Here is a 13,272-nt window from a genome sequence, read left to right as displayed (position 1 = left end):
GGAGAAAATTAAGGAGCCCTGAGACCTGAAAAGTAAGTAAGCTAATGCACCCCTTATAACCACACATTCCAATTCTAGAAATGGTCCTGATTTCCACTGACCAAGCATGGTCCTATGCTGGGGACACCTTGGAACTCTGCTCAGTCCTTACGGGTCTCCAAGACCCAGGACTTATTTTCTCCCCCAGCTGTCTTGAACATTGAATGTGAAAGTTGCTTTGTTCTGTTCAACTCTTTGCGACTCCATGGACTATACAGTCCATGGAATTCTCCAGGCCAGGATACTGGAGTGGGTAGCCTTTCCCTTATCCAGGGGATCTTCCCAATCCAGGGATCAAACCCAGGTCTCTCGCACTGCAGGTGGATTCTTTATCAGCTGAGCCACAAGGGAAGCCCAAGAACACTGGAGTGGGTAGTCTTTCCCTTCTCCAGTGGATCCTCCCAACCCAGGAATCGAACCCGGGTCTCCTGCATTGCAGGCGGATTCTTTACCAACTGAGCTCTCGGGGAAGTCCTACTAGATGCTTCCTCACTCCTGACAACCTGCCTGGACCTCAACTTCTGCCACTATGCTTCTCTAACTCGTCATCTGGCTGCCTGCAGAGCTATTCACGCAACTTGCACAACAGACACCCAAGTGCTGGGTCTTCCCAGAAGCCCTGTGACCCTGGTACCTCTACACTGTCTCCGGATCCCAGACCTCCTAGTCCTCTCTCCTCCAATTAATCCCTAGTGATCAACAGGTCAAAGATGAACACTTCTAAACAGATTAAAGGGGCGCCAAGCAGGTGAAATGCACATATTACACTAATAGATTCTTTCTAAAACTAAAAGGTTTATTAGATAAAAACTGACTGAATAATCACTCTGTCCACCATAATTCTAATTTTTGGTGAGCAGAAAATTTACGTTTATCAAAGGTAAAGTAAGAGCTATAATATGGAAATTTCTTAGACTTTAAAGTGCTTGGTACTCTCCAGAAATAGAAAAATGTCTTATTTACAAACAAGAAGTTAAAAAGCAAGAAACAGGAATGAAAAGTTAATATTCAGGAAACTCCAAAGAAAAATACTCACTGGAAGAAAGATACCCTATTTGACATTTAGTCAGTACTACTGATTAAAGTACTGAAGAGTACTACTACTACTACTCTTCAATACTGTAGTACTACTACTCTTCCTTTTAAGAGATGAGAAGGTTTCAGAAACAGCTTGTTTAAAATTTTATTCTGAAGTCGTCCCTGGTGTATGGAAATGGACCTGAGTTTTATATTTATGTTGATCTTTTAGCCAGCATACATGCTGATTTATCTTACCACATCTAATCATTAGTTCATAGATTTTCCTCTGGTAAAAATACTGCATCATTTTAATAAAAGTTCATTTCTTCATTCCCAATCCTCACATAGCTTCTTTTTCATCTCTTGATGGTGATGGGAGTCTTTCTGTTGTTTCTGATTTAAGACAAAATACTTCCAACACTTCACCTTTAAGGGTGGTGTCTGCAGTAGGTTTTCAGTAACCATTCTGTCAGGATGAGGGAGCTGCATTCTACAGTTGACTTGCTAAGAGGTACTCCCGTCCCTGTCCCCACAAACACTGAATGGGTGTTGAATTTCATCAAGTGCTTTTTCTCCATCAAGATGACTGTATATTTTTTCTTCTTTAATATGTTAAAAAAAATAATAAAGTATGCTACAGATAAATTATTAAACTATCTGTGTATTCTATAAACCCAACTTGAGTATTTTTTAATGCTTTGCCAGATTCCGTTTCCCCACATTTTATTTAAGCACTTTACATGCATGTTTGTGATCTATAAATCTTACTTTTTTATCTGGTTTTGGAATAAAGGTTTTACTTGTTTCATAAAATAACTTGGGGAACCTACACCATTTTTCTCCATTCTCTAGAAGGCTGGTAGAATTCACCTGTAAAGCATGAGTTTAATTTTTTTTCCTGTTGTCCTAATGAGAACAAAAGGAGAAGTTCTGTCTAAATTATGAAAACTGCCTTTAAAGGGAGAAGGCATGCATTTCTTACCTACTCCTTCTTTCTTCCAGCCTTAAATCTGGGTGTTATGGCTACCATTCCATCACCACCTTGAGCACAAACTAACAGCTAAAGTTAAGGATCACAGAGGTGATGCAGAGCCTCATACCAGCCTAGGACTGCTTCCTTTCAGACTTTGCTTACATAAAAATTAAAGTTCTATTTTGTTTAAGCCTAGTATACAGTCTCTTTCTGACAGTTCTAGCAATGACATTCTTACCATTTATCTGATTCAAGTTGATGACACACAGTTTCTTCCAACATTTTGTAATTTTTGACAGTGAGCTCAGCAGTCAAAGATATTTTATCTGTACATAGTCTACATGTTTGAATTAGGGCACGTACTTCCCCCAAAATTGCACATGCTTCTGTCAGGTGTCCAGGGTGGCTTTCTATATTATCTTCTCATGATGGGGTTCTTGTATTTTTCAAGAGTGCAAATTTAAGCCTCAACTGTCTTGGGAGCATGGAGAAGGCAATGGCACCCCACTCCAATACTCCTGCCTGGAAAATCCCAGGGATGGAGGAGCCTAGTAGGCTGCAGTCCAGGGGGTCGCTAAGAGTCGGACACAACTGAGTGACTTCACTCTCACTTTTCACTTTCATGCATTGGAGAAGGAAATGGCAACCCACTCCAGTGTTCTTGCCTGGAGAATTCCAGGGATGGGGGAGCCTGGTGGGCTGCTGTCTATGGGGTCGCACAGAGTCGGACACGACTGAAGTGACTTAGCAGTCTTGGGAGCAAGGCCCAAAGTTACGAATTATAAGACGACTTCTCGATCTCTTCCCCCTGTTCCTTTTTTGGTCTGGAGTCCCAAACCTAGACATGTTTCTCTGTCATTTTCCTCTACTCCCAGATATGTTAACTAGTTTATCCTTCCACCAAAAGAATAGACCTTTGATGACCCTAACTTCACACAGGCTCTCAGCTCCAACTTCCTAAACCCCTGAAATCAAAACCTCATCTCCTATACCTGCTGAGTGTCAAAACCAAAGATCTGCATGAAGATGAGCAAATGACTCAATTCCTCTCACTCCGACTCCTAAACTTTTTAGTTTCTCTTCATTCTTGTGAGCTCAGCTCTGCATTTAAAAGTTCTGTGGTATTTTATGCAGTATTTGTAGATGTTCACTGCAAAAGGGTTTTTGGAATGATCAAATCTGGGTTTTGGTCCTATTAAAGTTCTTCAGTAGGCTGTGTTTCCAAATACATACGCTGTCTCTCAACTGTCTCCAATTCCTGCCACCTCTGGTGAATGTTTCGAGAGCTCAAATGTGATGACACAGGAAAAGCAAACCAGAGAATATTTATATGCAGCTCCAGCTTTTTGTCCCCAAAAGCTGTACAAAGACCATGAGCCATTATGAGTAGAAAAGATGACTTCACTAAAACAGAAGTGAATTTTGAAATGTCTCAGATCCAAATTCACTGAAATAAGGAAAATCCACTCACACTCACTTTTCAGCTGAAGTACAAATATTTATGTTGAAAAAGGACGGTCACAATGTTATTTGATCATGCTATTTAAACAATGAAAAAACCATAAATGTCCAATAATATGAACTGAATAGAAAAATTACAGCACATCCCTAGGATGGTATATACAAGGTGCTCGTCACAAATGTTTGTAAAATGTTTCATAACATGGAATTATGTTCTTAGCAGAAGAAGATGGACAAATAGAGGAATGTGTGATTACTTGTATATTATGTATAAACAACATATTAATTATAATCCTAATATACACACAAATACCTATACAAGCACAAAGATATATATTTAAGGAAAAACACAAATATGATTTATAGAATTATCATTATAACACTTTTGCTTCTTTAATTTTTAAATTTGTCAAGTTATTCTTTAGTAGGTACATGTTTTTCTTTATTAGAAAAACAAAGTTATTTCCCAAAACAGCCAGAAGAAAATATGTTGTATATGAATCAATCTATGATGAAACCATAGAAATTAACAGCACAAAGTTTTGAGTCAAACAGCATTGGGGTTTCCTGTTTACTAACTGTATGCCTTAGGCATCTATTTAATATAATATCAATTTTTCCTCATTTATAAAATAAAGATAATGCCAACCTAACTGAGCCTTTACAGGAACAAAATAATTAATCTAAGAGTAAGCATTCACTGCATGGCAGTAGGAGTCGTTATCCCACACACCTTGAACAGATGATATTACAAATTTGATTCCTAGAGGTCACACTAAGAAATAGCAAATGATAAACCTACTAAAATTACAGCTCAAGAAGTCAAAATCCATCCATGTGTGAGAGAGAGCAGAGTCTGGGACAGGAAACTGGAAGTAAAGATAGGACACTGAGATGAAATTTTCTACTGTTAAAGATGAGATAATTACAAATAAGGAAAAGCAAAAAAAAAAAAAAAATTAGCAAGAACCTTGTGGTATTAGACTAGAATTGGAAAGTTTGGTATGAACTCATGGACGGACAGACACACACAGACACACACAGAAATGTAGGTGTAAACACAGCATGCGTTACCTCCCTGACCCTCAGGCTGTTCACTCTGGAGGCCTGAGAACATGACACAAAGCAGTGAACACACGGAACACCTGATCCGGGTTCCTAAGTACTATTCACCAAAATGGGACCTCAAAGTGAATGACAGTAACAAATTATAACTTTAGACAGCAAGGAGAGAAAACCAGTCAATTCTAAAGGAAATCAACTCTGAATATTCACTGGAAGGACTGATGCAGAAGCTGAAGCTCCAATACTTCACTCACCTGATGTGAGCTGACTCACTGGAGGAGACCTTGATGCTGTGATAAGACTGAGGACAAGAGGAGAAGGCAGTGGCAGAGGATGAGATGGTTAGATATCACCACCAACTCAATTGACATGAATTTGAGAAAACTCTGGGAGATATTGAAGGACAGAGGAGCCTGGCTGCTGCAGTCCATGGGGTTGCAAAGAGTCACAAAAGACATATCAACTGAACAACAATTACAACAGATTAATTGGCAACCATTAGTCCACCCTGATATAAATAAATGAATAATTCAAACTATTACGAGGAAGAAGGTATCTACAGGGTCTCAAAGCAACTACCTTACAAAATGGTCATCAATTGTAAAAGGAAAAAGAGAAACTGTACAATTGCAAAACCTGGCAAATACCACCTTATTCAACAAATGAGAATGAACATTACCAGTAATGGGACAAACTAGAATTGTATAACACGACAGGATGTAGAAAAAAGAACACACATTTGCAGTGTCCCTGTCAAAGATATATGATGTAAATCTAATGAGAAGGAAACATCATCAATGCAAAGTGAGCAACAGTCTACAAAACAATTAGCTGATAATCTCCCAAAGTACCAACATCATGGTGAAGGAAGGAGAAACTTGTCTGATTGAAAGAGACTGAACAGACCTATGACAACTAACCACGTAATGCTGCACTGGATTCCTTCTGCTATAGCCTTTTGTTTAGAAACTTCAGAAGGGTCTGAGAACTCCAGGGCAATAATGTTTCCTTGACAATTTCCTGATTCTGAAGGCAATATTGGGGTTATGTAAGAAAATGCCCTTGTTCACAGGAAATACACAGACTCTTAGAGTGTGATATAGCCTCCTGGTGACAATTATTTTCAAATGGTTCAGTTAAACAGAGGTTTTCTACTGCACTTGCAACAGTTCTGTATGGTCAAGACTGTTTCCAAACAAAGTAAAATGAAATGAATCAAGCAAGTAAAACACTCAGTACAGTGTCAGGTAAACAATATCGCTATGATTAATAACATGATTGTCACCATTGTGGGGAAGATTAAATACAAATTCTTGCAAGTGCCTCTGTTTATGATTACTACTAAATGTAAGGATGATAATAGTTAAGCTTCAATATTGCTTAAAAAAAAAAAAAAAGAACCCTGCTTCCTGGAAAAAGATAAACAGAGAGGGCACAGGTGAATTCAGGTGATCTACTTGCTTTCTACCTGATTACCAAGAGATGACTCATGTTCAAGGCGCAAAGAACCAAGAATATAATCAGATGTTTCATGCTACAGCCAAAGTCTTAGAAGAGCCCACTGATGCTTGTATAAAACTGTATTACAGAGTGGGATTGCCCAGGGGCCAGCTGATACACAGAATGCTACTTTTTAAATAACCTTGCTGCTGTTGCTGCTGCTAAGTCGCTTCAGTTGTGTCCAACTCTGTGCAACCCCATAGAGGGCAGCCCACCAGGCTCCCCCGTCCCTGGGATTCTCCAGGCAAGAACACTGGAGTGGGTTGCCATTTCCTTTTCCAATGCATGAAAGTGAAAAGTGAAAGTGAAGTCGCTCAGTCGTGTCTGACTCTTCGAGACCCCATGGACTGCAGCCTACCAGGCTCCTCCATCCATGGGATTTTCCAGCCAAGAGTACTGGAGTGGGGTGCCATCGCCTTACTATCCCCTTTTCCTTACTATTCCTAAACACACCTTAGAGACCCAAGGTATTCTTATTTAGCAAGGGGAAACAAAGGGACTGGATCCTGGGAAAATCCATGCTTAATAATTTAAGAATAAAGGCACCTCTTTCACATGGCCACTCTGCAAACCTGTTCTTCCTAGGACCCTACTCACTATTTCCTCCTTCCCCTCCTAACTCACTGGTCTGAGGCAGAAAGGTAAGAAAAACTTTTCCAAGAAATGAAAGGTATAGACTCAGAAAAGGTCAAAATTCTCACACACGCGCACACACACACGGCACTAGCCAACAGGTTGAACCTACAGAGGTGGGGCGATGGGAAGATGAGGGAAAGAACAAATATTCAATAATCCCCACCCCAAGCTACACGGAGAACACTCTCATTTGCTATAAAAAGCCCCAATCGCTCTCTCAGTATTTTTTTTCCAATTTTGCCTCGCAAATTTTTCAATAAAATATTCTGACTGTAGAAATGTATTATTTCACATCAACATAACTCACATACTTACTGTAACTGTTCAGTCAGTTTCATCATGGTCAATGAAGGAATTTACCATACATTTTTAGCAACTGTATGTTCTCAAAGATTTTATCATATTCCAAGGAGAGGCAAGAATCCCCAGTGCTTGGACGTCTACATGTCAGCAAAATCAATCTCACAGTTAACAATCTACCTGGTAGAAGGAAGACTTCTTAGGAAGTAGCTCATGTTTTGCTTTTGGATTTAACATTTTACAGGGTTTTTAAAAAGATATTTCTCAATCTTTTCTTCAAAAGAAAATTTATAATTATTTTTGCAATTCCTGAGAAGCAACTAAAAATCTTGACAGTTTACAAAAGCTACCCTGTTTTTGTTTTCCCCATTCTACTAAAGCTGAAAACGGTCCAGGAAGTACAAGCTTTACCTATGGACACAGAGATGAAGTGGCAGCACAGATCAGAACCCAGGCTGCCTGGGTCCAAAAGGGGAGATCTTTCCAGGTGGCTGGTCTTAACAAAATGATCAAGCAGTCAGATTAAATGTTCATGAGGTACTAGACAAACAACAGGGACAAGAAATGGACGGATGGAACTAGGTCTCTATGGCCTGGCTCTTTTTCTAAGCAAGGATCAATCCTACTTTAGTTCAACCAAGGATATTGGTGTTTTGGCCAAATACGTATATACGGGCTGCTGCTGCTGCTAAGTCACTTCAGTCATGTCTGACTGTGTGACCCCATAGACAGCAGCCCACCAGGCTCCCCCGTCCCTGGGATTCTTCAGGCAAGAACACTGGAGTGGGTTGCCATTTCCTTCTCCAATGCATGAAAGTGAAAAGTGCAACTTGGTGTTATGTACTAGGACCTCTAAGCTGAAATTTATTGACTTTATTTAAAGTTTCTAACCAGATTTTAGATAAGACACTTCAAAGAAAATGAGAACATAATGACATTATGTTGCAGGGCATGCTGACTGCAGAAGTAAATTTGGAGTGAAGCTTATCTGTGGAGCAAAAGTGAACACTCCCTGAGTGCAGAAACATTAAAACAAACTCCAAAAGGAAACTCCAATTACTGAAGGTTCCAAGTTCTCTCTCATTTGCCAGCCCCTTGTAGTCTGTATTGTTCAGTTCAGTTCAGTCGCTCAGTCACGTCCGACTCTTTGCGACCCCATGAACCGCAGTACACCAGACCTCCCTGTCCATCAGCAACTCCCGGAGTCCACCCAAACCCATGTCCATTGAGTCGGTGATGCTATCTGTACTTAAAGCTAAAAGGACTTCTCTGGTGGCTCAGATGGTAAAGAATCCGCCTGCAATGCAGGAGACCGGGGTTCAATTCCTGGGTCAGAAAGATCCCCTGGAGAAGGGAATGGCTACCCACTCCAATATTCTTGCCTGGAGAAGTCCATGAACAGGAGCCTGGTGGGCTACAGTCCATGGAGATGCAAAAAAGCTAGACACAACTGAATGACTAATAACTCTTCACTAAAGCTAGAAACATCTACTCCCGTATTTTTTGCTCAAGTTTAGTTCCTTAAATGTCATGGTTAGCAAGAACACAATATGACAATCCCTGAGCCAAGATCCTTAGGACTAGAGGATTTTCAGATGTAAGAACTTCTTGGATTTAGGAAGTTCCATAGTTTATACATCACGTAATACCCCAGCAGTGTCTGAGCAATGACCCCTATCCTATCATATTGGTAATTTGTAGTCAAAGTTGTGCAAAAAGCAAACTGAACTATATTAGGAGTATAAAAAGTCTCATATCAGTTCAGGCCAACTTTGACCTCATGGTCAAATGAGAGTTTTAGCACCCAACTTAGAAATTTTTTTTGATTTTCAGAGCTTTCAAGAATGTAATAACGAAGTTAGGGAGGAAAAGTAGCCTATAAAAGGATCTGTGATAAATGTTAGAAGAAGGAAAAAAAACCTAACATTCAGTGCTGGCTAAGATGCTAAATAAATTACGGGAAATTACCTAAGTCAACTGTTAACTACCATCAGAAAATTTGCTATGGAAATATCTTCATCTTAAACTTCAGTTTTAGCTGCTCACTTAGAGTTCCCACACTAATTAAAGGGAGGGAAACAGTCATCAAAGTTAGGAGTCACAGAATCATTCTTTAACCTCCAGTGGTCTTACTGATCAGTCAGTGCACCATCTCACAGGATTATTATTACAACAGTCTGATAATCCTCTCCAGATGACTCGGGGCACCAAGTCAGCACACAACACCTGGCAGACACCATCCCATGCTGGTCCCGCTCATCCACATGGTAGATAACCATGTGAGAAACCAGCTCACCCCACTGCCCCCTCCCTCACAAACCTGAAACAAAGGCAGAAACAAAGAGCATGCACCCCGAGCGTTCAAGGACTGCGTTGTGCATAAACCAGGAGGAGAAGACACACAGTTTTCTAAACTCTGCTAAATCACACACACACTTCTGATGATTTGAGAAACTATGGGATGTGTACATCAAACCTAGAACTTCAGAGGGAGAAAGTAGTGTTCATGGTGAAACCAGTGAGCTTGTGTCACACTGGCTCATCACTGGAAACATTCACACTCACTTTTTGAGACCTGCCACCAACTTACCACTTAAAAGGACACATTAAAATTTTATTTGATGAACTGCTCAATTCATCCAACAACCCCCAAGCTCTTACACTACACCAACACAAGCTGGACACAGGGAACAAGAACAGAAATGAATGAATGGGACTAAGGCCAAAGCACTAGAGTGATTCAGGATGCAGAGCCTGTAAAAGTGCTGCTACAGGCATGGTTCAGTGTTGCCTTTTCAGCTGAGATAAGTAACAATAGATTCCTCTATCACACGCCTAACTCAGGTTTTAAAGCAAAATTGATGGCAAGTATCAATGAAGTATCATTACTGCCAGCAACATATAAAAAAATGAGACAAGAGTTTGTGTTTGAGTCTTCAGCCTAACACAGGTAAGTTACAAATCACTGTAAATAAGCATTCCGCAAAAATAGATGCAAAACCAAAACTAGTGAAAAAAGAATCTGACTGGCTGTTCTGAACCCAAGAGCTAAACACTTAAAACACAAAATTCCCTCAAACAATCTAACTTGTGCAATATGACAGCTACTATCACAAAGTTAAATAAACACAACATCATTGTAGTAACAGACAACTGTGCATCCAGACAGAAGACCAAGTTCAAGTGTCCCACACTTCACTGGGGCAACAAAAAGATATGACCAGGCAGCTAATTAACACATATGTAAAATAAACATTCTGAAACAGAAGGTGCTATTTAAACATTACTGCTGATCACCTTCTCTGTCATTGGAATAGAGCATACTTTTGAAAATGAAAACGAAACTCAAATTCATTGTTTTTTTTTTAAAGGTAAGCAAAAAAGGTGACTATTACCCTATAGCTGTTGTCTAGTATACATATGGAGAGAAAGACTAATATATATGTTCCAACCGAGCTTAATTCAGCCTCTTAGAACCACAAAAAAGAATACGTTCCCTTTTATTGACCCTAGTTTGATGACCTAAACAGCAACATTCTAAATGTTATCTATCATTTCTCAGCATCTCCCAGAAACAAGTTTTCACTAAAACAACACACATCATACAATTATACTTAACATAGTTCTCCCACTAACTTCCTTGAGCCAAGCATCTTTCATTTCTTACTCAATCACTGTACTTGCAGATTATGTCTTGATTGTCCTGAGCAAGCATAGACTACCTGATCATCTAATGACCTCTCATTTTTTAAAATCCTTAATAAAACACACAGTCACATGAGTGATACAAGATAAATATGAATACATACAGTCTTACAGACATTCTCTCATGGGATGAGTTAAAATTACAGCCTATTAGAGACAAACAATTTCTTCTGTTAAATTATAGTATTTTGACTCTGTTGCTTTTCATTCAAAAAGTAATAATTCTATTTACCAAGATGGCTGAGAAATGGATGTATCCATCTTATACTAGCAGTCTTACTAGAGATATTTCAGTGAGTGTTCCTGGGGATTTATTAAAGGAACAAATTACTAATCAACACAACCACAATGTCCTAGTATTTTCAGTATGGTATAATGGAAAGTTTGAATGAATGTTCATGAGAGTACAGTTCATAATAAGTTCAAAATACAGACCAACGAAACATACGTCTTTATCTTGCCCTCTGCAAACCCAAATTTCTCACTTTTCCTTTTCTTAATGAGTGAGGCAGCAGGGGGCAAGCTGCTTTAGATACCACAGACATTAATTACAGCTCTTTTCAAAGAGATTTACTACAGGACTTTGTGTCTCTCTTTCTTTCTCATCTTAGGAGTATATGCCCAGAAGTGCAGACAAACACACACACACACACACGCGTGCGCGCGCGCACGAGAAGCTGAAGTTCTCAACCTAGGGGCCCATGTGATGCACTTACCTTGTCTCAGGGTTGTAGCCTAGTATGTAGAAGAATGAATCCACTCGGGCCTTAAACTCTCTAGCAGCAAATATGTCAGAAAAATGGGAGATGTTACACTTCCCTCTGAAAATAAACAAACAAAAAATGTTAGCAATACTGTCAACTGCTTTGTAAATCAAAATACTGCTGGCAGAAGAACTGATGTTTTTGAACTGTGGTGCTGGAGAAGACTCTTGAGAGTCCCTTGGACTGCAAGGAGATCCAACCAGTCCATCCTAAAGGAGATCAGTTCTGGGTGTTCACTGGAAGGACTGATGATGAAGCTGAAACTCCAATAATTTGGCCACCTGATGTAAAGAGCTGACTCATTTGAAAAGATCCTGATTCTGGGAAAGATTGAGGGCAGAAGGAGAAGGGGACGACAGAGGATGAGATGATTGGATGGCATCACCGACTCAATCGACATGGGTTTGGGTGGACTCTGGGAGTTGGTGATGGACAGGGAGGCCTGGTGTGCTGCAGTTCATGGGTCGCAAAGAGTTGGACACAACTGAGTGACTGAACTGAACTGAACTGGTAAGAGGTATGTAATAAAAAGTACTCTTTCCCTTATAAAAAAAAATATTACTGCTGGAAAGGTAAGAGTGAGGGAGATGTAACTCAATCCATAGTACTCCAAGAAAATGCAGAATATGGTGACAAACTCGTTAATTATCTATTCAGAAAAATGGGAGTTTCCCCCCAAAATAAGAAAATGTCCAATAATACATATATTTTTTGTTTCATGACTGCTTTTACCTACAACTTGACAACATAACTGCTTTTATCTCAGTCTTATAATAAAATTAAACAACAAAGATAAACTAAGGGCAGGATTGGGATTAAAGGATATGAAATATTTTGGGGGAAAATTTAAACCACAGTCATACTACTTTACCCAAAAATCCACCTAAAGTCTTTGTAATCATCAAAGCAAAATGGGCCTTTTCCTCCTGCTGCCTTAAGATAAGGAGAAAGTGTAACTGAGTATGGAAGAAATTCACTGTCTTGGAAATTAAAACCTGGAGAAATTTTAACTTTTTAAACATATACATGTGTTTGAATATATAAATACACAGTTCCCAAATTTTCAGTAACTGAAAATTTTCATGTAACTGTAGTGTAAATGACTACACTGGAAAATACTTTTCCATTGAAATACAGTAAGGCAGGTTCATCTACTAACATAAGTTAGACCACAATATAGTTGAGCGTTCTACATTACTTAACTCCTGAAGCAGAGTTTCCAGGCTCCAAATGTAAATGTCATTTACATCACATCATGAGGTACCGCCCACCTCCCCATGACACACACCTATGCACACACTGGAGTGTTGGGAGAACTTCTGAGATTCCCAAGAAGACAGGGAGGTTTTAAGAATTTCAACTCCCTCAGCCATTTAGGCAACTTTAACATCATTGCTACTGCTACTGCTAAGTCGCTTCAGTCGTGTCTGACTCTGTGCGGGCCCACAGACGGCAGCCCACCAGGCTCCCCCGTCCCTGGGATTCTCCAGGCAAGAACACTGGAGTGGGTTGCCATTTCCTTCTCCAATGCATGAAAGTGAAAAGTGAAAGTGAAGTCACTCCGTCGTGTCCAACTCTTCGTGACCCCATGCCATGGACTGCAGCCTACCAGGTTCCTCCGTCCATGGGATTTTCCAGGCAAGAGTACTGGAGTGGAAAAGAGTACTTCCACTCAAGTGGAAGCCAACGGCTAAGATCAGAGTAGAGAGAATTGGTGGATCAAAGGTTCATCAACAACACATGTGAGACACTTCCAGGGATGTGATCTCCCACTGCTTGAATAGGCATTCCATTCCCACAAGGGTCCAC

The 13,272-nt window shown here is 39.9% G+C and overlaps 1 protein-coding gene across 5 annotated transcripts in view; it reads right to left on the bottom strand.

Moving 5' to 3' along the window:
* Positions 1-13,272, bottom strand: part of RERE (arginine-glutamic acid dipeptide repeats) — a 416,914-nt gene that overhangs the window by 146,209 nt on the left and 257,433 nt on the right. For all 5 annotated transcript variants that reach the window (XM_061382835.1, XM_061382834.1, XM_061382837.1 and 2 more), the window contains one exon: positions 11,416-11,520. In XM_061382835.1, coding sequence (XP_061238819.1) covers positions 11,416-11,520 — 105 coding nt within the window. The remainder of the gene's footprint in view (positions 1-11,415; positions 11,521-13,272) is intronic.

Source organism: Bos javanicus, chromosome 16, assembly GCF_032452875.1.
Source record: "Bos javanicus breed banteng chromosome 16, ARS-OSU_banteng_1.0, whole genome shotgun sequence".
Classification (NCBI taxonomy): Eukaryota; Metazoa; Chordata; class Mammalia; order Artiodactyla; family Bovidae; genus Bos; species Bos javanicus.
Note: the sequence above shows the minus strand (reverse complement) of the source record. Positions and strands in the feature narration are given on the sequence as shown.